The following is a 25,098-nucleotide window of genomic DNA, read 5'->3' as shown; positions in this document are numbered from 1 at the left end:
CTTCCCACCAAGAGCATTTAAACTGGTTGCTAATTTTGTCATCTGCGGATGAAGCCAATACGGCGTTCAGATCTCAACATCAGTGAGGAATTCAGGATTAGATGGATCCAACACTGGCGGTTCCAAAGAAACATGGCCCCTTTTGTTTTCTTTTTCTTCTTTTTGCATCACTGGTACATGAATCCACTCTTGGGTCTTGGCCCCTAGGATTGCATACGAACAAAGCAACCGGAGCAATTGGAATCTTCTCTGCTCCTGCAACCGCAACTCAATCGCAAATGATAAGAGAAGAGAATATGAATCATGATATTCTATTAAGTTCCCAACGGCCTATGTATCCAAGTATGCTGTCCTTTGATAACTTTTTGTCCGTAAAGAAGAGAGATGCAAGCCAAGATTTCAGCAAGTTTGTCCGTAGACACCCCCCGCTTGTTCATGTCTCATCAGTGGGGCAGGCAAAGGAATCAGGTTGGGGCAGATTGTCCTGCTCGAAATTCTTCAGGTAAGGGCAAAAGGGCCCAATGCTGAGCAAGAACAGGTTGTCACTTGTTGCTTGCCGCTAGCTCTGAGATTTTAGTTCCGTGTGTCGGGCAATTAGTCCAGTTGTGATTTGAGTGTTTTTTTCTTAAACAGCTAGATATTATGCTGTTGTTTTATTACGTGTAGTACAGCGTATTACTTGGGACTGGGAGATGTAAGAAGTATTCCTGTCTCTACAAGAGAATGAGAGACGAATGTGTGGTGTGAGTAATATATATCGGTCTAACGATATCTGATCAAGGTAAGGTAAGCGTGCGTGGAGGCCCGTTTGGAATCGAATAGACCGTCCTGGGCCTGAGCCCAATCCAGCCAGAAGTTTTGAGGCCATTTGGAATCGAATTTGCTATATATTTGTCGACAAATTTTCCACCAAAAATTTGACAGATGCAATTATAGTACAATCGTAGTGTAATTACACTGTAACTATAATATAATATGTATGTAACTTTCAAAAATCTCTCCATAACATTTATTTCGGTAAAATGGAGGTTGTGAGAACAAATTCTTTCACGTATATGTATGATGTGATTTTTTTTCTTCCTTACCAGAACAAATTTTGTAATAGATCTAACGATTCAAAATTACATGAAACTTATATACAAGTTACACTGTAGTTACATGCAAGTTACAGTGTAATTACATACAAGTTACAGTGTAATTATACTACGATTATACTATAATTATATCTGCCAAATTTTTAGAAGAAAATTTATCGATAAATATATAGGCGGTCGACGTTCTCCTTGTATTTACTTCCTCTCAAACTTTTCTTCTCCGAACCCGTGAGCGGCTGCGCCACCACCGCTAGTTAACCGTCTCCCAGTCCCCGCTGACCGCGTTGACAGGAAGGGAGTCACGCCGTGTGGACGGCGGCGTGTTATACTAAACATACGTAAAACCACAAGCCGTGAGAGAGTCAAGAGAGTACGAGACCACGCCGCCGCCGCCGCCGCCGCCACCGCGGACGGTATCATGATCATTGGATTTGTGGAGCTCGGCGCAGCTTCCGGACTGCGCGCCTGGCCGAGTCAGACGACGGCACATGGGCGCGGCATGGGGCTGGACCGGGCGTGCCTGTGCGTGGCCGGTGAGTCGGCCTGACCGTCGGGCCGTGTCGCGTACGCCCTCGATCGTGGCGGCCTGCCCTGCTTGACCCCGACCGAGCAGTGATGGGACGCCGAACACATCCGGATGTTTGTTTTCGCCGGCAGAGCGGAGTACACAAACACACGAAGAGAAAACTGAAAACACCGTGGGCATGCGTTCCCATGCACTGCATGCCACCCGCCGCACCCGATGCCATCAGTTGTTGGAAGAAAACTGCGAGCATATGGTGGGACCGTGGGAGGCTGGGAGCAAGCACACCAACCAGACGGGCACAAGCACAGGGCAGTGAGGCACAGTGGCCGTCCGGCACGAGCAAGTGGAAGTTGGGCCGAATGGGTTGCACGGAATAAACGTGAGAAATAAGCCCACTTTACGTGAAGTTTAATTTGCATCCTTTAAACCGTAATACGACAAAACTTCACCTTTCATCTCATCTTAGCAAAATCGTGTGTATGGATGGTTCTAGTTGACGTGGCATCATATTAAAAAAATAAATAGAAAACTAAAAAAACATGTGGGGCCATATGTAAATGCCCACCTCCCTCTACTCCTCTCCTCCCTTCTCTTCGCCTTGTCTCCTCCATGCCGGCAAGTTGCACCCAGATCCCACCTTGGTGCCGCCACTACCCACCCCATCCAAGTCCTCCCTGCCCTCGCTAGCGAAGTCGTCGCCCTCCTCCAGCACACCATCGAATGTGCCCTTGGTATCCCTTCCTATACTGATGTCTACCCCCGCAATCCCTTTCGCATCCTCGCCATCTGCCTTGGGTGGTCCTGCCACACCGGTGCTACCGTTGGTTATACCCTTCTAGCCGTCAGCTGGCGGTAGGGACGGGAGGACCACCTACCACCGTCGGATATGCCATCCCTGACGTTCCTGAAGTCGCCCACCTCTCATTCATCAGGGAGCGGCCGAACTTCTACCCCCGGTGGTGGCGGGGCTATTCCGGATCTTCATCGTGGTGGAAGATGAAAGAGCTCGAGCAAGGCGCTGGCTATGGAGGAGGTGGTGCAGTGATAGTTCGCCCCTATGAGGTCGAGCTTGATCGTGCGCTCATGGGAAGGAAGGCGGGAATGGCGACGGTCGGGGCCGCTCTGCATCACGCACGCATGATGTGACATGGCACAACAATTGAAGTGTGCACGTGGCCACGGACGTCGCTGGTCACCTTGACGGAGTAATGCCACCCACATGGTTTTTTATGAGTACTGCCAGAGAACATAGGCCTTGTTTGGATCCTCCGAGCTATTAAATAGCCCTCTAGAATCTTGTTATTTAGGAGTATTAAACGTAGATTACCGACAAAACCGATTCCATAACCCCTAGGCTATTTTGCGAGACGAATCTAATGATGTATATTAATTCACGATTAGCGACTGATTACTGTAGCATCACTGTAGCAAATCATGGATTAATATACCTCGTTAGATTCGTCTCGCAAAATAGCCTAGGGGTTATGGAATGGGTTTTGTCAGTAATCTACGTTTAATACTTCTAAATAGCAAGATTCCGGAGGGCTATTTAATATCCCTCTGATCCAAACAGGGCCATAGTTTAACCCGATTTTATAAGTTGGAAATGAGGATTTCTTGTATTATAGTTTGGGGATGTCAATTAAACTCGATAGAAAGATGAGGGATGACAAGTGGGCTTTTCTCTACATGAACACTAAACACCATAATCGGGCCGGGGGATATTAGGGCCGAACATCCTCACAATTCCACATGCGAATCTCAGAAATATTGTGCCATCTGCGTTTTTCATGCAAAAACTCTTGATTCTTTCACCATTTTCAGTGAGCTATGAAATGCCATATTATTTTTATGGACTATATAGAGAGCTGTTTCTTTGAAAAGTTTTCTAGTTTTTACAGCAGACTGCACATAGCTGTCCATCGCCACCTTCTTTAGTTTCACCGCAGAGCGTAAGTTTATATGCCCGGACACATCGGCATCAACCTTTCACATAGAGTAAAAATGATATTCGCCCGTATCCCGTCTTCCATGGGTGAGCACAAAGCCACAAACCACAAGTCCACAACTGCGTTTGGAAAAAGCACGAATTACCCCCCGAACTATCGCAGTTGACCGAATCCCCCCCCCCCCCGAACCCGAAAACTAGACATGATTCACCCTAAACTTTCAATACCGGACGAATTACCCCCCTCGACCCAATCTAGAGTGGTTTTATCCTACGTGGCGTACGCGTGGAATCCCAGTCAGCATTTTCTTTTTTAAAAGATGGTGGGGCCCACCTGTCATATACTCTATCTCTCTGTCCTTCCCCTCTCTCGGCGAGCACGGCAGGCGGCGGCGCGGGACACCGAGGCGGCGGCGGCGACAGCGTGGGATGCGGAGGCGGTAGCGACTGCAGCGTGAGATGCGGCGGCGCGGGACACCGAGGCGGCGTGGCGGTAGCGTGGGACGTGAGTTCCCCCACGCGAGCACCGTCGCACCCAGCACGCCGGCCGCCACGCCGATGGAGACACTACAAGAGAATTGAGCTATCGCCACCAATTTATTACAACGAAAAACAATTCGTGGCAATATATTATACTATCGCAACGATATTTTTTCCGTGGTAAATAACTATACTTTGTTGCAACGATTTACAATCATTGTTTTATTCAATATTTTTATTGCAATAGGAAATGAGCTATCGCCACAAAAAACATTACTATTGCAAAAAACATGTTCTATCGCCACACATTTAATTTTTGTGGCAATTTGCATAGTACATGGTACTTTTCACTATTTTCTATTGCCATGATCAATAAATTCGTTGCAATAAAAAAATTATCATCTCATAATTTGACTTATTCTTTTCATATGGACACGGATTAGGACAAATTTTATATGAAATTTATAGCTCTCGATGAGATCTACGACTTAAAATTTTCATTTGAAATATTTTAAATACTCAAATTCATGATTCAAATCTTAGTTAGGTAGTCTCAAATGGAATTGTAGGCATTTTTAAACAAAATTGATGCGTAGGTGAGTTGGTCATGGAGAGCGCGCGTGAGGGAGAGATCTTGGGTTCGGATCCTGGACATGACAAGATATCAAAAGAAAATAATTAGGATGATAAATTAATATGAAAACATTTAATTTGCTACGTATAACTAATGCCACACATGGAGTGGTAGCAATAGTTATTTATTGCAACCATGTGAAGTGTTGCAATATATATTTTTTGCCACATCCATTTTATGCCAATATCAAATTTTATTACAACTAAATAAAAATCGTTGCAATAACCTATTACCATGCTATTTATTACCACGGCTAGCAACGATTTTAAGATTGTAGTAACGTGTATCTATTGCCACAATTTTAGCATTGATGCTACTATTTTTTTCGTGGCGATAAATTATTTTTCTAGTAGTGAGACCAGCAGGGAGACGAGCTTGCGTGCGAGCACGTATGACCAAAGCGCTGGGAGTCGGGATGAGCGGCTCTTGGGTGGGGAGGCGGTGTCCGTGGTGGCCGCGGCGGCGGCGGCGAGGAGGACGCCAGCGAGCGAGATGGTGAGGAGGACTAGAGGGTGGTTGCTGTGGTGACGCGCGGTGATGGCGGCAAGGAGGAGTGGGGAGAGGAGCGCGGAGGCCACCGCGGTGCGCTTCGACCACCGGTGCACCGCGATGTCCGAGATGGTGAGGCGGCGCGGGAGGTAGAGCAGCGAGTGGAGGAGGTCGACGAGGCGGTGCGAGAACATTCTTGGCGTGGAGGTGGGCTTGGAGTGGGGGAGTGGAGGCGACGCGGGATGCGGAGGCCGCGGCGGCGCGGGACGCGGAGGCGGCGGCAGGGCGGGACGCGGGACAACCCGGTCCCCTCCCGGCGGCGTCGGGATCCGCCGGGACAGCCCGGTCCTCCTCCTTCTCCTTCCCCGCGCCGCCGCCGGCTCTTCCCACGCCACCGCCGCCTCCGCACCCCACGCTGCTGCCGCCGCCGCCGCATCCCGCGCCGCAGCTGCCCCTGCCTCCACATCCCACTTCCCACCCTGCCGCCGCCTCCCATCCCACACCACAGCCGCCACCTGCCGTGCTCGCAGAGAGGGAGAGAGAAGGGAAGGAGAGAGAGAGAGAGTATGACAGGTGGGCCCCACAATCTTTTAAAAAAGAAAATGCTGACTAGGATGCCACGCGTACGCCACGTAGGATAAAACCGCTCTAGATTGGGTCGAGGGGGGTAATTCGTCCGGTATTGAAAGTTCAAGGTGAATCATGTCTGGTTTTCAGGTTCGGGGGGGGGGGGGGGGGGGAATTCGGCCGACCACGATAGTTCGAGGAGGGGTAATTCATACTTTTTCCACTGCGTTTTGATTGGTAAATGAAATGCTAAAAAGTGAGAAATACCTTTTTGTCTTTCAACCCCACCCCACTGTAGCAAGTTGTTCTGTCAAAGCGCGAATACATTTCCCAATTGCACAATGACACAACCAGCCATGCGTCACCACGGATCGGGGTACCTTGTATGCCTCGATGCAAAACCACTTGCTAGCTTAATTTCAGCGAGAAACTTGTGCAGTTCGTATATGCATAGACTTTATGTAACATAGAATGGAATATACGTCACGATTGTGACGAGCACAATACCTCTCAGGTCATTCACAATGGAGTATAATACCACATAAGCTAAGCACATGGTTTAAATGGGCTCTTCTCACACTACAAAGTGATTTAACTGCCTAAGGGTGGCATCAATTTTTCATGCCACCCAAAACACTTTCTATTTTAGTTCTCATATCTTTCAATTAGGATAGAAGCCTTACATTAAACACAAGCTCTCTCTTGCCCTTCACTCTCCTCTCCTCGGACCTCACTTGTCCACTCTTCCCTTCCCATGGGCCAACTCTCCCTCCCCGGTGATGAGGTCCGCCGCCTCCTCTCTACTCTTAGGCCATTATGACGAGCTCGCGGCGGGTGTGGATCAAAAGGGCGGTTACTGAACTTGTCCCATTTCAAAATGATGCCATCGTCTCACCCTCTTGAATGGCTTGGGCCTATGAGCTCCTCCATCGTCTAGATTTGCTCGTGCACCACCGCCGAGCCCCTCCAACAATGCAAATCAACATTGTGTAGTCATGGTGGGCGTCAATCTTCTTTTATCGATGTTGGATCCAAGCCAGCCATGCCCTTCTAGATCTGGCGTAGAAGAAGCTCGGTAGGGTGGCATGTGGATCAGGGGTGTGTCTGGCCAGCGATCTCACCCGCCAGTGATGGCGACAATAGGGGTCTTCCTGGTATGTTCCTTCTAGACCTATCTCTCCGGTCTTCAGATCTACCTCCCATTGTCTAGATGCCTCACCAACAAATAACGTGAAGGGGGAGGGGAGGGCTGCACGCATTGCACGAGAGACATGTCTCTCACGGCTGGCGACCATGGCTCCACCATCAAGTGACCTCAGGCTTGTCGGGGCACTTGTACCCTCTACAACGTGTGAGGAGCCCAGTGAGGTCACAACCTCAGTTGAGGTGGAGTTGCGACTCCAATGTGGTGAGCCGGAGCTAGTCCTACGATTACCATGAGCTCCTCCTCTGACGTTGGTTGCATGAGGTAGTGTCGTCGCCACTTGCTTCAGATCCATCGCCCACGCGACCTCACCCTTTACTTGCTCGAGCTCCTTTGCATGTGGATGTGAGCTTGCCTGGGTGTTGCCTTCTCAAGCTAGTGCCTGAAAGCTGGCGGCGATGCCTAGATCGAGCATGGACAATGGTGTCTTGGCCGTCGCTCAAGTCCAAGCCACTGACACTAGTGCCAACCTCGTTCTTGTCGTCAGCCGCCGCTGTAGCTCCCTCCCCACCTCCCTCTCCTCTGCCACCACTCATGGAGAAGAGGATGGCAGTGGCAATGGCGCCACCAATGGAGAAAAGAACAAAGGTGGCAAGGCAACACGGTCAGGTGACACGTCAGCCCTACGATGTGGCGGCCTAAAATGGCATGGGAGAGCTCATGTATGACTCATTGGCAAAAAAAAAAATCCTAATTAAGTCCTTCATAGGGTGGTATTTAAAAGACGATGAGAAAATGTTGAATTTCCTTTAAATTTAAATTTAAGAATTCTTTTTTCTGACGGTTGGTAGAAAAGGTAGCTAGGGCTATGAAATTCCATACAAACATACAAACAAAAGAGAGGAACCTTTCGATAGAACTGTACACTACCTATGTACTGTAAGATAGCTAATCGAAAGGGGTAGCAGCTTTCCATGACCATGATTTGTATAGTATAGAAGACTAAGTAAGTCAAAGATACAGTACTGATCATGACATTACTTAACAATAATCAACTGTATACGTGCACGCGGCACTATTATATTATTTCGCCATTTACCTACTTAACAATACTAATCGTCTTTGTCTATACTAATTGAGCACCCAACGTTTGCCTTAGGGGCTGTTTGGATGGTGACCGCGGTTTACAACACCAAACCTTAGGTACGCCATAATTTCTTAGGGTAGTGTTTAGTTGAGTTAAGCCACACTTTACTAGCACATTGGCCCACACGTCATACTCTTATTTTCTAGCCAAAGTTTGCTATAGTTATAGCCAACAATTTATTCACTACATTTTGTGTGGCTTAATATAGTTATGATAAATGGAGTTATGATAAAGTTAGTCTCCATCCAAACAACACGTAAAATCGATAAATCGCCGCATATCGCACTTTGCTGGGCGAATGCCACACTACAGGACTCAGCCGAATATGTCTGCAGCTATCACACCGAAATATTACCCCAAGATGCCCACGAAAAGGACCCCGCTGCGCGTAGCGGATGATGAGCGACGCGCTAGCTTTTGCCCCTCCCCCCCCCCCCCCCCCCCCCCCCCCCTCGCTTGCTGTCCTCTCGTTTCCTGTGTCATTCTCGCGCGCCACCGAGGCGCCGGCCAGCACCTCACCCCGCGGACGCAGCGTCCGGGCTGGCACGTCGGATGCGCGGGGTCCCCTCCCCCCACCGGGGGCGCTCACCTGTCAGAGGCACGCGGCCGTGGGGCGCCACGCCCCCGCGGCCGGGTGTGCTCGCCCGGGACGCGTGCCGCGGGACGTCACGCACGCCGACGCACGCTCCCGGCGCCTGCCGCCGCGTGCCGCCACATTGCCGCCCCGCCGGCCGCGCGCTATAAAGATCCCCGCACAGCACGCGGCTAAATCTCACACCAGTACCACCACACAGCTAGCTAGCTGGTATAGCAGTACAGCGCACTAGCTAGAGCGGTAGAGCCTCCAGAGTGCTAGCCCCATCAGCCACAGTAGTGTTGAGCGAGCTAAAGCTAGCATACCCCTCCTGCTTAATTTCCATGGCGCCGGTGTCGGAGGCCAGCCCCCTCGTCCACCAAGACGGCGGCATTATTGCCTCCTTTGCGGTTTACGCCGGCGCACCGTGCTGCAGTGCGCGGGGTAGGATGGCCGAGACAGACGGCGACGACGATGACGACGACTATGACTGCGCGCCTGCCGCCTGAGTCGTCGTCGTCGGGTGAAAGAAGAGCTAGCTAATGTAGTAGCTAGTGTGCATGGTACCTGAAGATTAATTAGCAGCTACGAAGTCATGCTGACATGCTGTAGTACTGTCTTAATAGAGTTGCCACTGCATATATATGCTACTTATTTGGTCGCACGCAAGTAAGTACTCACTTAATTAAGTATCAGTTTATGGTAATTAGCTTCTACTAATATATATATGTACCTCCCCGAGTAACCGTAGTCTAAGCTATGAGGCAGTACAAAGTGTGTGGTTTTTGTACCGGGAAGCTAGAGGTCATCGTGCCGATAGGCAAACTGCGCTGCAAGCTATATATATGCACATAATACAGAAGCAGTTAGTCAAGTCGCTAGCAGGTAGCAGCCTAGCAGGGCGCATGTACTGTGGTTGTTGATCTCCGTTGCAATAAATTAAACTGATATCTACGCACTTGACTACTTATTTGTTTGCATGATATATGCACCCTGGAGACCCAGGAGCTGGCCGGATCACGTACTGTACGCAACTACGCATGCTGCTAGCTATAGCTATGCTTTCAATCTGGTGCAATTCCCTTCTGTCTAGTTAATTTGAATCTGATACTGATAGAAATGCTACCACTCTAGGCTATCAGTTTCTCGTGTTGTATTTTTACTTGAAAGACAAATTTGGATGATACACACGCACCCCATATGCATATCTAAACTTTGGTTTCTAATTAATGTTGATACTGTCTAAACTTTGCCTAGTGGTTTTATAATGGTTCTTTTAGGCCAGCTTGATATCAGTATAAGATTCTGTTGGTAGTGTGCACACTTTAGAAATAGCTATATATATATATATATATATATATATATATATATATATATATATATCATGCACTATGGTTTTCATGCCACTGTTTGCACATTGGCACACCATACTGTTTTTGCATGCATGTTAACACACTTTTATGCAATCGTTCATATTTGCATCAGTTGAATGCAATTATATGAGTGGCAGATTTAATTGTAAATTAAGAGATGGTGCAATCGTATCAGTCAATTGTACATCAGAAGAACTGCATCCCCTTTTCTGATTCTAGCAGATGGAATCAAAAATCAACAAAACTGTAACAGAGATTGTGTGAGGGCTTGCATCAAAATGTGTATCTAGGAAATGCTTAGTATTTTTGGATAATTGAAGTACAACTCCAGCTTTCCATTAACGAGATCGAATGGACTTGGATGCATGGAAATGCTTAATATAGACAAACCAACGGTAAGGTCGATCGCTATGCTTTTTGCAGTGACATTTTTATAATTTGGGTTGATGTTTTGAAGTGGATTGTATTGAAATTTCCCTCGATCTTTTGTGAGTACGTTCTTCATTTGGAGTTGTCATTGAGCTCTAAGCTCACATAGCAGGAGAGGATTCTAATCCCTCGAGGGGGCAGGGGATGTTCCCCTCGTCTAACTTTTTCTCTCAATTTTAATGTGTGAGAGAATTCTAATCCCTTGAGGAGGAGATGTCCCCCTCGTCTAAGTTTTTCTCTCAATTTCAATGTAAGTAGTTTTTGAAGAACTCTAAAAAAATATTGATAATGTAGAGTTTAGTAACATCTATCACTCCGTCAAAGTTGAGTTTTGACTTCTTTTTTTCTTTTGAGAAGTTTATATATGTGTTGTGAATGTTGTCATTTTCTTGAGATTTTTTAACAATCATTTAGATGGTGCTTGAACAAAAGAGGGGATATCTTCTCAAGAGTCTAAAACACGTTTCCCTCACATAGCGTCCTCACATTGATGCACCATCTATTGGTGCATGAGAGGAAGAGAAGGGTAAGGATGTCATTGTAATATCAACTCTGTGATGGTAATAGTTCACTACGGTTATTAGGGCATGTATAACAGTGTTTAGTAACAAGCTCTTTGGTACCATGCATGTAAATAATTTTGGTGATGTAGAAGAAAGAGAATGGAGGAAAAGTAACCATCGTTACTTTGCATGACATCGACTCAAAATTAACTCTTAATATTTATTAAAGAAATTTTATTACATGGAAGTAAAGAAAAAGAAAAAAAAAGTAATAAACAATTATTTTGGTACGATTAGATACCTTGTTGTCTCACTATTGTAAGGAGATAGTTTCCAGGTGACTGCGGCTTATGGGTAGGTGGGAGAGGATGATTTCAGCGAAAGACTTCGCCAACAAAAGGTGGGGGAAGAGGCCGATGAGATTGGGGCAAGTTGTTGAAGAATATCTCTGATTTCGAAGAAGCCCGGACCGCTCTCATCTTATCTCAATTTTTCACGTGAATAGAGCTTTCTTTTTTTGTGTGCGCTTGGGGTTTTGCCATCAAAGGCGAGCTGAATCGGTTCTCCCTGACCAACGAGATTTTTCTCACCTTGCAAGGTTAGTTCGCTCCTAAAAGCAAGTTTTTTTTTTACCGGTTCCAGACAACTAGCCTTGCTAGGTAAGGCTATGCTAGCCTTTGTTGATAAACCAAACGGGCCCTAAATGATCAGAGATGAAAAGTGATTTCTATAACTCCATTGCTACCCCAAATGTATCATGCAAGAACTTTGAAGGTCCAATATCCAGTCCAAGGAAATTTACTTGGGCTATTGGAAAATGGGATTAAATGGGCCTTCTGTGGAGATGCATATGTAGTTGATGCACATATAAAGAAATGTAATAATGTGATGACAATAAATGTATATTTCACAGACCAGCAAGATTTAGGTGTTAATATTTCAGCAGGTAGACAACATATACTTAAAAGGAAACTTCGAGCTACAAATATATATACATTTGGTGAAAGTCCAATTGGTAGCTTCTTTCTTTCCAAGGAACCGTATACGTGAGAGACTTCCGTATCATACGATTTTATACCAAGTTTGTATTGCCGGCCCTTGTTATTAGACCAATATACATTCTGGTCTTTTATGCCTAAACTATAATCTCTGCTTCTCAGGCGCCTGGCTATCACGAAGAAACAACAAGAAATATTCTAATACATAAGATATATATAGGAATAAACATATTTTATCTTCATTTTCCAAAATAAAAAAGGATATATTATTTTGGCACAAGTTGAAAGGGTTCATATGACATATTGAAAACATATGATTTCTTACTGTCAAGTTGGTAAATGACATATTGAAAATTCTGGTTCTCAAAAGAAAACATATTGAAAAGGTTTAATTGTACAAGATGAATATCAAGGTCATATGATTCTTACCGTCAAGTTGGTAAATGACATGATGGCATGCATTTCAATATTTTATTATTTTTAGGTTAATTACTTTGTTTGTGATGATGTATATTAATTTCCCTTAATATAAGAGTCTATTACTTACATAACTGGAATTTTGTCAACCTTGATTCACAAGTTCTTTTACCTTCCATGGTCAGTGTACACCGTTTGTCTGTTGTTTGGCTACCCAAGAACAAATAATCAATCAACTAACTACTCTTACTTTAAGATAAGTGCAAATGGGGGGATTTAACACCTATAAAACAAAATAATCCATGCATAACTAGTAGAAAACAAACTAAATCTAGGTAAGCCTTAATGCCTTATATACAATAAAAATGAAGAAAATAAAAAAAAATTTTCTGTAAATCTTTGCAAGAAAAACCTGAGTATTGGAGAATTAATATGTTTTATTTTTTTTTACTATATATGCACTTTTAAATGACTGATGAAAGCTAACAAAAAAAATATTTGGATGAAAAATGATAAAAAAAAAACTGCTTTAGCAAAATTTAACACGTTGCATAAAAGTAGGGTGGTTGGCGGGAAGGTCTGGAGAAGGATCTTGTGGGCAATGTCGAGTGGAATCAGAAACAGGTGAATCGGACAGGGAGCAACGCAGTCGTACTAGGCTAGCTATTTTGACTTGAAAAAAAAAAACGAGCCCGTGTGGTCAAATACGTGAAGCGAATTAGAACGTTTTCTGAAAACGACGTACGCCTCAAAGGTCCAAAACAAGATCTCATGAGACGAGGAAACGGAAACCCCATGACTTGAACCTTAATTAATTTGTTCTAGTACTGCACTGCTACTTCTTGAGTTCTTATACTGCGTAGTAGCTCATCTGTTGAATGATGATGCGTGTACAACCTCTGTTCCTCCGTTAAAAAAATATTAATTTTTAAGGTATAAATTTATACAAGTATTTATTCAGATTTATCTTTAAAAGCTGGTTGGAGTAAGAGAGTAGTCAGCTACCGAAGGTTAGATTTAACTAGTCCTACAAAACTATGGTTGGTCTCCTCCCTTAGGTGAAAACCTAGTCTAGCTATGGGCAGGTATCGGCAGGAGCTTCTGTCGTTGTTCATCTCTTTGGAGGCTTCGTCTTGAAGGTCTTGCTACTCTCTCGGTTACTTCTGTGGTTCGTAGTTTTGTCACAGGTTTTCTGTGTCTTCTGTGTAAGGTTTTGCCGGTTTTCCCTTAGCAAACCGTGCAGTTGTATGGTTTTCGATTCCGGTTTCCCTTATAAATATAAATAGAGTCAACTCTCTTCTTCTAATATATCCTGTAGAACTTCTACCGTCTACTGTTTCAAAAAAAAAACAAAACTATGGTTACTAGTGATTGTAGTTTGATATGATCTGGATTCAAAAAAAAAATAATGATCTGGATTCAACAAATGATTCATGATTTGTTGATTCGTATGGACCAACAGACCGTCGGACCATGCATGTCACTCTCATTATGCATAATGAAATTAAATTTCATTATATTAGTTTTGGGCTAGTTGATCGATCAGAAAGCTAGATCACCTAATTAATGAATGATGTGCAATCAAATGCTGAGCAAGTTTCAGTCCTTTCGTAATATTATTACACTTATATGCCATTTCTCAGGTACTTTCTCCAATGTGAATGTGGAAAATGCTAGAATAACTTACATTGTGAAATGGAGGGAGTATATGTGTAAATATATAATTTAGTGATCAAATTAATATACTACTAGTTATAAAAAAAATCCTCTGGAAAGCAATAATTTTTTCCATTATTTTACGATCTGAGGAGTATAAAATGAAATGATTGTCCTATAGTCTATTATAGTTTAAACACAATATATCTCCACAAATGATACTTCAAAGGTTCATTGTATTACCCAAAATTCTTTAAACACAAATACACAATATCTCCACAAATGATACTTCAAATGAGGGTATTTTGGGTAGTGAAGTTTGTTGTACCTGTCCAAAATACCCTCATGCCTCTTTAGGCTGTGTTCGCATAAAGTGGATGGGAACATATTCCCTCCGCACGGAAAACGGAGCGATTCTTTAGCGTATGATTAATTAAATATAAGCTAATTTTTTTAAAAAAAATAGATTAATTTGATTTTTTAAAACGACTTTTATATAGAAATTTTTTTAAAAAACACACCATTTAGCAGTTTGAAAAGCGTGTGCGCGGAAAACGATAGAGAGGGGCTGGGAAAAGAGAGTTGCAAACACAGCCACAGAAGGACAGAAGGGTGGTCTTCATTTGATTTAAAACCTCAGTTTTCGATTGAGAGAAAATATGTTACCACTTCATGTTTTTCAAGTTTCAACCAAAATAAATAAAAATAGAGGAGATTTAACATGGAAGTTTGTAAACAAACTCCTCTAACGCACAGAAACAAAAAGGGAATGAGTTACTCCTGCAAAACACCCGGCGAGCCACGGCGCCGCTGACTGCGTAGGGCGGGCGGCGGCTGTCTCGTTCCACGCACCCCCACCAACCCCAGTACCCAAGCCAACGGCCAGGATCGTCGTCCGCCTCGCGAACCGACGGCCGATCCCGCCGGGGCTTGGTCAGTGCGCGATCTTTTATTACTCCCAAAGTTCCCCCCGACCTACTCCTCCTCCTCCTCCTCCTCCTTTCCCTCCCTCCGCCTCCCCCCACCTCGCGTCTCGCGGAGCCCGGAGAGCAGCGGCGCCGCCCATGGAGTCGCTCGCGCTCCACCACGCCAAGCCCGGCGGCCTCCCTCCCCGCGCGGGGCTCCGCCTCCCGCTCCCGCGCGCGCGATCCGCGCGCGTCTCCCTCCCCTCCTCCCCGGCGGCCCCCGTATCGCTCCAGTCCCCGCTCCTCCTCGCTTCGAGAAGCGGCCCTACCTCGCGGGACGCCGTCGTGGGGTTGGGATTGGGGTGCGGGCTCTTGAGACGGAGAAGCGGCGCTAGTGGTGGTGGTGGTGGTGGGATCTCTTGCGGCGCGCAGCCTGCCGCGGCGGCGGCGGCGGGAGCGGTGCCGGCGGCGCAGCCGGAGGGGAAGAAGTTCCTCGGCGTGGAGGTGAAGACGCTGAAGAAGATCGTGCCGCTCGGGTTGATGTTCTTCTGCATCTTGTTCAACTACACGATCCTGCGGGACACCAAGGACGTGCTGGTGGTGACCGCCAAGGGGAGCAGCGCGGAGATCATCCCGTTCCTCAAGACGTGGGTCAACCTGCCCATGGCCATCGGCTTCATGCTCCTCTACACCAAGCTCTCCAATGTGCTCTCCAGGGAGGCGCTCTTCTACACCGTCATCTTCCCCTTCATCGCCTTCTTCGGCGCCTTTGCCTTCGTGCTCTACCCTCTCAGGAATGTGATCCACCCCACCGCGCTCGCCGACAAGCTCCTTGCGGCGCTCGGCCCGAGCTTTCTTGGCCCCGTCGCCATTCTGAGGATTTGGAGCTTTTGCTTGTTCTATGTCATGGCCGAACTGTGGGGCAGCGTCGTCATCTCGGTCCTTTTCTGGGGCTTCGCTAACCAGGTGAGTCATGGGTTTGGATTTTTGTGGTCAATCTAGGCATGTGCAAATGTCAATTTATTGTCTATTTTCAGTCAAAAATTGATGGCCATCTCATTAGCTAATGTTTAACCGGATGTTTGGCTGTGGAGAGCAAAACATGAAGGAGCAGAGTTTGTTGTTGGGTTTCTGTCACTCCGTCAGAAATTAGGATGTGCTCTTGGGATAATGGGTAGTTACAGAAACGTTGGTTTGATTAGTATTTAGTAGTATTGCTCAGTGTATTGTCAAACCTGTTGGCTAAGTCTAGGTGCTTGTTGCTTTCTGGCATGAATGCCTTCAACTTCATGATTGCTACTTTGCTAGCTTTTGTTAATCTGAATTATATTTAGTTGGTTAAGTTGCATTTTTGTTGTGATATGCATTCTTTTACAACCACTTGCCTGGATATGGTTCACACTTTTTAACTGCTTTTGCAATAAGTAATGTTGATTGATGTGGGCCTGTTTGTTTTGAGGGCCAGAGTTGCAGATGAAACCCTAGCCAATTTTGGTACTACCAAACCAAACAAGCTGCAGCCTTTAACATAACATGTGGCCATATTATGGCTACTTTTCTTCCCACAAAGGAATGCCTGAATGCTTATATTGTATAGTTTTATACATACATTTCATTTGTGTGAAACAGTAGGGAGGATCCTTGCTGGAAGTTCAAGAGGGGGAAGAAATACTTAGGGCAAGATTTAAAATAAGAGAAAACAAAGACAGAAACAAGCTTTTCAGGAGATAGGGATACTCTACACAACCATGAGTAGCTAGCTGATAATAATTCAAGACAATCTAGGTGATAGAACGGCATTATTTCACAAGTACAAATGTTTGAACTTCTCTCTTATATCTATCTGAGAGAAGACGGTGGAATAGATTGTGTCAACTCTCTGACTGAATAATTCTGCATAGGGGATATAGAGTTTTTTTTTTCTGGGCCATTTGCCAGAGTGGCTTTGTGGGCTGTTGGTCATGCCTGAATGAGTAATGTTGGTGCATCTGAATAACACGTGTGTCCTCAGCTATTTGATTTCAGAATTACATCTGAATGGTAGGTGATCAATGTCCTCAGTTATGCAGAGTTCACAGTGGTTGTTTTTTGTTGTTCACGAAGCTTGACCAGAGGTGTATAACTGTCAATTGGTTGCAAGCTGGATGGGGTTTTCTAGTGTTGTCTGACGTTTGGTTGTATATACCTGTTTAATATTTTCTGAACTTCCCATCAAATGGTGACCCTTCAGGCTACAACTGATTTCATCCATCCTTCTGCAGATTACTACAGTTGAGGAAGCAAAAGAATTCTACCCTCTATTTGGTCTTGGGGCTAATATTGCGCTCATCTTTTCTGGGCGTACTGTGAAGTATTTCTCAAATCTGCGCAAGACATTGGGTCCAGGTATTGACGGATGGGAGGTGTCTTTGAAAGGAATGATGAGCTTAGTGGTGCTTCTTGGACTTGTCATCACTTCCATCTATTGGGGGGTGAACAAGTTTGTTTTGAATGATCCTTCTCTTCCGAAGTCTGACCGTAAGAAGAAAAAGGTCAGCCGAATAGTTAAATGTGCTTCTTTTTTTTTTTACTACTACTACTACAAATAATGCACTAACGTTTTTTTTCAACAGGATAAACCTAAGCTTGGAATGAAAGAGAGTCTTAAAGTTCTCCTCTCCTCAAGATATGTAAGGGACCTTGCTACTTTAGTGGTTGCATATGGCATCAGTATCAACCTTGTGGAGGTCACATGGAAATCGAAGCTCAAGGCACAGGTAACTTTCTCAGCTTTGTTTGTTTCATCTTCAGATTAATTTGTCAAACAGTTTTTCTAATTAAGTATTTCTTTCTTCATCATGGCAGTTCCCTAGTCCAAATGAGTATTCATCTTTCATGGGTGATTTCTCAACCGCTACTGGCATTGCTACTTTCACAATGATGCTGTTAGGCCGGATCATACTCCGAAAATTCGGCTGGGGAGTGGCTGCAATGATCACCCCCACAGTTTTGTTGCTGACTGGCGTCGGTTTCTTCTCCCTGATTCTATTTGGGCAGCCTCTCACTCCTATGCTTGCCACAATGGGCATGACCCCTCTTCTTGCAGCAGTTTATGTGGGTGCACTTCAGAACATATTCAGCAAGAGTGCAAAGTATAGTTTATTTGATCCATGCAAAGAAATGGCCTACATTCCTTTGGATGAAGATATGAAGGTTTGCTTCTATACCAGATTGCATATTTATTCATGTGATTCGACGATGAACATTTAAAAATATTTTTGCGCATTATTCTGCTTTGTATACTCTCGTGATTCATTTAAGCAGTTTGTTGCTTCATATATGCATATCCCATGTGCATCATTTAGAAATTATCTAGCAATTCTTGATGAACTAGTATCTGTTAAGTAATTTAAAGCTTCTGTCTTGATCCTGTAGTTGTAAGATAACATTGCCTGTTTTTACCTGCTTCCATTCATTGCATCATATTTGCTTTAGTTACACCAATAAGTGCAATCCATTGGCATGAGCAATTGAGCAGTTTGAACTGAATGTCAGTTCTCTATCCATAAAGTTTGATGTTGTGGGCTTTGTACAAAGCACTAGGGCGAGTTTGCACCACCAATTATGCTGCAGAAGCCAACTCTGCTTCCTCTGTTTGCAGGTGAAGGGAAAGGCAGCCATTGATGTTGTCTGCAACCCATTGGGGAAGTCTGGTGGAGCTCTTATTCAACAGTTCATGATCCTTACATTTGGCTCTTTAGCTAACTCCACCCCCTACCTTGGTGGCATACTGTTGGTGATTGTTCTAGCATGGCTAGGCGCGGCAAGTTCACTAGACAAGCAATTCTCTAGCTTGGCTAAGGAAGATCTCAAAAGGGATATGTCTGCAAAAGAGAAGGTAGATCCTTCCCTGCTCAAGGCTCCTGAGGCTGATGTATTGGTGGAGCACACAAACGGCACTATAGAGAGCGAAGCTACTGCAACTGAGAGTTCACCATCAAACTCATCTCCAAGTAATTAGATTCATCTTTCTTTGACAGAGTCAATCGATAGGTAGGAGAATGATTGCAGTGGGTAGAAATAATGGTGATGAAACAATTCACGGTTTCTCAAGTTTGTAACAGTGCGCAGAATCAAGCTGCCTGTTTATTTTGTTTGTAACGTATGCAAATTTTGACAAGTGCACTGAACGCCATTGTGGAAATTCAACCGTTCTGGCAGGGAGAATGAATGAATAGGTTTCCCACGCCTTGCAAAATTTTCCTTGTGAATGGATTTTGCTTGCCTATTGAAGTGGGCCATGTCAATTGGTAAGCTCTTGTTATCCCATTGCTCTAATTAACTGAAATGATGTCATAACAGGCTATGGCAGGATCAAACAAGCAATGGCTGAGAGCTCAAAGGGAATAAGATCACTATTCCAGCAAATATCACTTATATTGATTCCAGGGCTTATACTGATATTTTTTATGGTAATTCTCCAATCTTATTGCTAACCACGCACCAAGTGATCTAGGGCGGATTCTGTGTCTGCCATTTCAAGTACCGGATCACATCAAACTTATCATCCATCCATTCTCACTTCCTTTCCTATTTGACTATGACATGAGAAGAATTCTGAAGTCCGAAGCCCAGTGATGACTAATGACTGGCCAGCCGAGAGGCCAAAATACCAGATGCATGTGAGTCCGTCTTTTTTGTGCCGGTTCAGCAGATGCATGATACTGATGTACATGAGCAATCCATCCATCGGTTGCTCGGCTGCAAGTCTGCAACACTTGCCGGCCGTATTGGTTGATTTTGTCGCCAAATTCCTAGAGATACTCCGTACTAGTTAGATTTAGATTCTCATCGTTGCCTGCTGTTTAGTACGATCCATGCCTTATGTGAGCCCGCTTGCTCGTTCACTCCGTTGGAATTTTGCAATTCTGATGCTGAGCCTTGTTTTTAACGAGTGTTTGGTCCATCCGTTTGTGCATAAATCCGTGCGGATGAAGCCTAGCCGCCTAATGTATCTTAGAAACTTTGTGAGCCATTCTTCTTTAGGGCAAAAGCTAGTAAAAGGTAAATGCAGTAACTCGACGTGGACAGATCACCTAAATTCAGGTCCAAAACTCTCCTATTCTACCTACGCTTTCTCGTTTGCCAGTACAGAAGCATGTGATCAATTTTCTCCCATTAGTCGTTCTCAGTACTCTGCAACAACAGAAGCATCATAGACTTGACCAAAGCAATTAAGCGGACACGTCAACAAAACAGGCATCAAACTGTCCAGAAACCACCTTCCTCTGACATAAGAATGATGTGTTGTGAGAGAACAAGTATTCTACCCGATCTGCAACTGCGTTTAAGATAAGGTAATCCGTAATCTTTTACGGCTGCAAAACTGTCACATAAAAGCCACACCTGGATGGAGTTCTGCAACTAATCGAGAACAGAGTACCAGCCTGCCCTTTTTACTTGGTTTACGAGAAGATGAACACAAAGCTACACTCACACGGCTTATGAACAATGAACAGTGATACTAAAAGAGAACTATAGAGAAGAGTGCTTGCACGCACGCCAGTACACCCCTCCTTATCTGAAGCACACTCACTCGCACTCGACGACTTGTCGCCATCGGAGAAGCCATTGTGCAAGATCATGTCGCACTATGCGACGGCCCCACGGGCACGGGGGAGGAGGCCCACCACTTACACGGGTGCGGGGCCCATTGCCACGTTGGGCCTAACAATCCAATTCCCCACCGCTCGCCGTAAGCCGCACGGTGACGCAGAGACGCCGGCGAGTTCGGTTCACTGGGAGGTGGTGGTGGTGCAGGACGAGGCGGCGGCCGGCGGCCAGAGGCGGGAGAAGGTGGAGGAGACGGCGATTCCGGCCATGTTGAGCCCCTTGGTGCCCCAGTCCGGCACGGGCACCCACCACCACTCGCCGCGGGCGCGGTCGTACGACAGCCACACGATGTCCCAGGCGCCACGGCAGTTGGAGATGAGGACGAGCCGGACCACGCCCTCCCGCTCCGACAGCAGCCCGGTCATCACGGCGTACGGCTTCCGGAACCCCTCCACCAGCTCGCCCGGCACGGTGGAGGCCAGCTGCCAGTCGCCGCCGACGACCGACCCGAACCCGTACAGGTCCACGCCGGCCACCACCTTCACCCGCGGCCTGCCCGGCTCGTCGATCACCGTCGACCGGACCACCGCGGCGCTCCCGTCGCCGTACACGTGGAGCCGGTCGCCGCCGCCGTTCGGGTTGTGCGGGAACCGCGGCCGGAAGAAGACCGGCCGCTCCACGCCCGGCCCGGAGTACACCATCACGCAGTCCGGCCCGGCGTGCGCCGCGCACAGGAACGTCCCCTCCGTCCCGGCCGCCGTCGACGCCCCCTCCGCCTGGACCGCCTCCGATGACTGCCACGTGTCCGTCTCGGACTGGTACTCGAAGAGGAGTGGCGTGTTGTTCACCAGCTCAGCGAACAGAAACCTTGTAAGTTAACAGTAATCAACCAATTAACAATTGAGTTTGACTGTTCTTCAGCAATGCACAGTAGTAGTAGTGGAGTGGAGTAATACGTAACAGTAATTAATTACGTAATTACTATTTGGAAGATTTCCAGAATCCTCGGGCGAGAAAAAGACGGGTACCTAAACTGGCTCGACCCGGGGGGATCGGCGACGAGCTTGAGGCCGAAGCGGCGCCAGGAGGAGGTGCCGCGGGGGCCGAGCGGGGACGGCGGGAGGCGGCGGGCGGCGTGCGCCGAGAGGTCGACGACGACGAGCTCGCGGCGGCCGTTGGCGGCGAAGAGGAAGGAGCTGCCGGACGCGGCCAGGAAGTAGAGGTCCTCGCCGGGTGGCACCGCGGGCGCGAGGATGGCGGAGACGGGGATGCGGAACCAGCGGCCGGACGGCCCATGGAACCCCCGGAGCGCGGCGTCGCGGGGGCGGAGCTTCTTGAAGACGAGGAGCCACGCGGCCGCGGGGCCTGGCCCGGAGGCGGCGGAGGAGAGGTGGTACAGGCGGCGGAAGTCCGGGGAGGAGATGACGTGGGAGAGCGGGCGCGCGACGGAGCGGACGCGGAGGAGCTCCGGGAGGGCGAGGCGGATGAGGATGTCGTGGAGGAGCTCCGACGGGAGGAGTAGCAGGGGACCTAGAGCGGTGGTGGCGGCGCTCGCCGGGGAGGGGTGGTGGTCGCCGGTGAGGTGGTGGTGGTCGGACATGGGTGGGGGCGGGGATGAGGTTTAGTTTCTTGGGGATGGGGTTGTTTGGGGGACAAGTTTCGTGGGGGTTTTGTGGGTGGCTTTTATACAGAGCAGAGGAGACGGTATTTGGTTGTTGACCTGCTAAACGAAATTTGCGTTTCATGCGGTTTTAAGATTTATTTCCCCTCTAAATTTGTACTACATCGTTTGTGGTTGAGATGAAAAGAATGTGTTCGTAGGGCCTGCTTTCATATAGTTTGTGTTTTCTGTTTAGTGGGCGGTGGATGATCAATTCCGAATATGCATATCTACCTAGAAAAAAAAGGGTCTAAATTTGTTCAGTAGAGGCCTAGAGGGGGAAAAATATTTATAAATAAATTCAAAATAACAAACTAAAATTGCTTGTCTTGGGCTTGTGCAGGTCGATTTCAAAATATTTAAAATGATACATCGACTTTCTCAAATTATTTCATCAATTTTTAGGATCATTTGCACCATGTATTCGGAATGAGTGCACAAGAATTTGTCATGAACTGGAAGTGTCCTCAGTATTTATAATTGTGTGATCCAAGGACCTAGAGTACGTGTTACTAGAATATGTTTTTTTTTAAATATACTTCACTATGATAAGTTTATGCAAACGTATAAAAGGATATTATTTGTAACTAGTGTTTCTCTGTGGGGATACTGACATTTTGTCGCTGGTAAACCTTTTTGTATTGCCAACATTTTATTAGTACCGTCCATGATAGCACAAATTCCTGAAATTAGTAATTTGATAAAAAGAATAAGTTGCATGCATCTGCTCCTACAATTTGGATGCTCACGGCTTCTCTTCCAAGAATATTTAGTCTTCTTGTTCAAGTAAAGATTATAAATCTAGTAGAGCTGGCCTATCTCAACAAAACAGGGCGGGAAACCAACAGAATTTTCATGGCTCCATCCCAACAAAGAGATCATATATAAGGGCGAAAATAAATTTCCTGCATAGACGTCATCAAGCTTATCGTTGAGTTTATTATTCGTTCTTGAGCAATTGGGAGTTTGGGACTAACATAATTAGCTGCATTAGGAAGGGTCCTTTTTTTTTCCCTCTTAAAGTCAGAATCATGCACCTGTTATGCATATGCATATGATAGAAAATAAAACAGAAGGGGAAAGGCACAAAGGCACTCCAGGATGTTCTATCCAGAGAATAGCAGAATTGCCACTTGGATTATCACCACCAATTTCTCTTCTGCTCTTTCACAGGAAAATGTGTGACCTGTGTGAGCCGTTAGCCCGTGACACGCTAGGTCACTAGCGTACGTAGTTAGTCTGTGGCCCTTCAAAATTTTATTTTGTACAGAGGACGCCAAGATGAAGCCTGCATATCACCTTGATAGAGAAACTAGAAGTAAGATTCCCTTTTTTCTTTATTTCTCAATGATGTGTGTTGATTAAGGCTTGGAGTGTAGAGTGAAGAGTCTCTTCTGTGCAAGGAAGGAAGCTAGCAGCAGAGCTATTAGTTTCTTATCGGAATAATAATTAGTTTCCCGTTTTTTCTTCTAGACTCTTATCCAGAGGTCGATCAATTGACCAACAATCGCTTGCTTGGATACTCAATTATTTGGAGTTATACAGCTCAATAATTGAAAAGAGCATTAATTTGTGTTGCTTAGGCCTCGGCTTCACGGTGATGCAGAGTCAATTGGAAGTCCTGGTGCATCATTTCTCATCCCTAATAATAGTGTGCAAGTCCCTCTAGCAGATGACGGCAACACTTAACTGCCTCCCCAAACCAACATAAACCAAGAAACCAGAGAAGAACAAAGCGAATATAGTTAGATTAAAATAACTTAATGAGTTGTAGGTTCGTGTCAGACTGAATATTTGAGGTTTGCATGCAGAGGCTACATCTAAAACTCCTTTCTTCTTCTGCTCCACCAACAAATGATGAGACATCAACAGATTATGCCGACCTGGGTGGATGGTTTTGAGGCACAAGAATAATTATTCATATACGGTTAAATCAAAACAAGCGAACGAAAGATTATGGCCAAAGATTAGGTGAAGATGTTGAAAGATGCTTGTTTTATGGGGTCCAAAGAATTGCTTTCGTGAGTGGCAAGAACTCACGCATCCCTTGTGTGCAACCGAGATATTGTTCTCATGTGGAATAGGCCGGTGCAACTTCCTTTAAGTACGCCTACAAACCTGAGTTTGATTTGATTTGCTTGAATTTCATTATCTCAGGATCTAATTATTATATTTTTAGATCCAAAATTTGATTTTACTTTCGAGGTACTGTACTAAGGTTAGTGCTAAAAGGAGATGTACTCCTATTGAATATAGTTAATAGACGGCTGCCCTCTCCTCTACGAAAACTCTACCATTGGCAGAGCTTAACCATCAAACAACAACTAATCATAGATTCACAGGTCGCTCTTGGGCTACCTAGACAGCAGCTAATAATTAATTACTACTAATAAAGAACTCACCATCACGGTTGTTGTAAACAATCACCCGATTTTCAGATGAGAAACATTTACACTGCAAGACATGGGAGACAACTAATAACCGGATTAGGGGCAAAACCACCCCAATAGTCAGAAACCATGGCCTCCGACTCCAAGAAAAGGGCCAGATTAACCCATACCAGATCTTTGGAGACAAATCATTTGTTTACCGAAAGTAAGAAGAACAAAAAGCGGAAGACCAATCGAACAAGACAGAGTTATTGTCCTGTGGCTGTTATATTAGTAGTATACTCTGACGATTGAGACGGGAAGTTGATAAATTTCAGAAAATTTTGATGACAAAGCAAAGCACGCGCTGCGCGGCGCAACACAAAGTTTGGGATTATTCAATGGAGAGCATTTGCGGCCTGTGGCCGGCGTTGTTCGGTGAAAATGCCAATTTAATTGGAACATCGTGATGTCAAAGGAGCTGAGGAAGACCCCACCTCTAAAAACTTGTAATATTAAATTAGAGCCTTCTCCTACCCTCTAGCAAGTAGAAGACCTAACCTGCAGATTAAACCCTCTTGTAGTCTTGCAGA

At 45.7% G+C, this 25,098-nt stretch overlaps 2 protein-coding genes across 2 annotated transcripts; one reads left to right on the top strand and one right to left on the bottom strand.

Annotated features, from left to right (window-relative positions):
* Positions 1–14,543: 14,543 nt before the first annotated feature.
* On the top strand, positions 14,544–19,121 carry LOC127773285 (ADP,ATP carrier protein 2, chloroplastic-like). The gene is made up of 5 exons (XM_052299329.1): positions 14,544–15,850; positions 17,146–17,415; positions 17,497–17,640; positions 17,729–18,076; positions 18,525–19,121. Exons 1-5 carry the CDS (start codon positions 15,044–15,046, stop codon positions 18,882–18,884), a joined length of 1,929 nt encoding a protein of 642 aa, XP_052155289.1. The 5' UTR covers positions 14,544–15,043; the 3' UTR covers positions 18,885–19,121.
* Positions 19,122–20,279: 1,158 nt separating this feature from the next.
* On the bottom strand, positions 20,280–22,196 carry LOC127765341 (uncharacterized). Its single transcript, XM_052290213.1, has 2 exons — positions 21,505–22,196; positions 20,280–21,343 (listed from the first exon to the last, which is right to left on the bottom strand). Exons 1-2 carry the CDS (start codon positions 22,074–22,076, stop codon positions 20,659–20,661), a joined length of 1,257 nt encoding a protein of 418 aa, XP_052146173.1. The 5' UTR covers positions 22,077–22,196; the 3' UTR covers positions 20,280–20,658.
* Between the last annotated feature and the right edge of the window lie 2,902 nt (positions 22,197–25,098).

The sequence above is a fragment of the Oryza glaberrima genome, chromosome 1 (assembly GCF_000147395.1).
Source record: "Oryza glaberrima chromosome 1, OglaRS2, whole genome shotgun sequence".
NCBI classification, from domain to species: Eukaryota; Viridiplantae; Streptophyta; class Magnoliopsida; order Poales; family Poaceae; genus Oryza; species Oryza glaberrima.
This window is presented reverse-complemented; position numbering and strand designations above follow the sequence as displayed.

Bases quoted from the DNA above. Each gene is read 5' to 3' on its own strand.
- LOC127773285 (XM_052299329.1), top strand. From the start codon at position 15,044: ATGGAGTCGCTCGCGCTCCACCACGCCAAGCCCGGCGGCCTCCCTCCC. The intron at 15,851-17,145 runs GTGAGTCATGGG...ATCCTTCTGCAG, and splicing joins TCTGGGGCTTCGCTAACCAG to ATTACTACAGTTGAGGAAGC. The intron at 18,077-18,524 runs GTTTGCTTCTAT...CTCTGTTTGCAG, and splicing joins CTTTGGATGAAGATATGAAG to GTGAAGGGAAAGGCAGCCAT.
- LOC127765341 (XM_052290213.1), bottom strand. From the start codon at position 22,076: ATGTCCGACCACCACCACCTCACCGGCGACCACCACCCCTCCCCGGCG. The intron at 21,344-21,504 runs GTACCCGTCTTT...TTAACTTACAAG, and splicing joins CCCGGGTCGAGCCAGTTTAG to GTTTCTGTTCGCTGAGCTGG.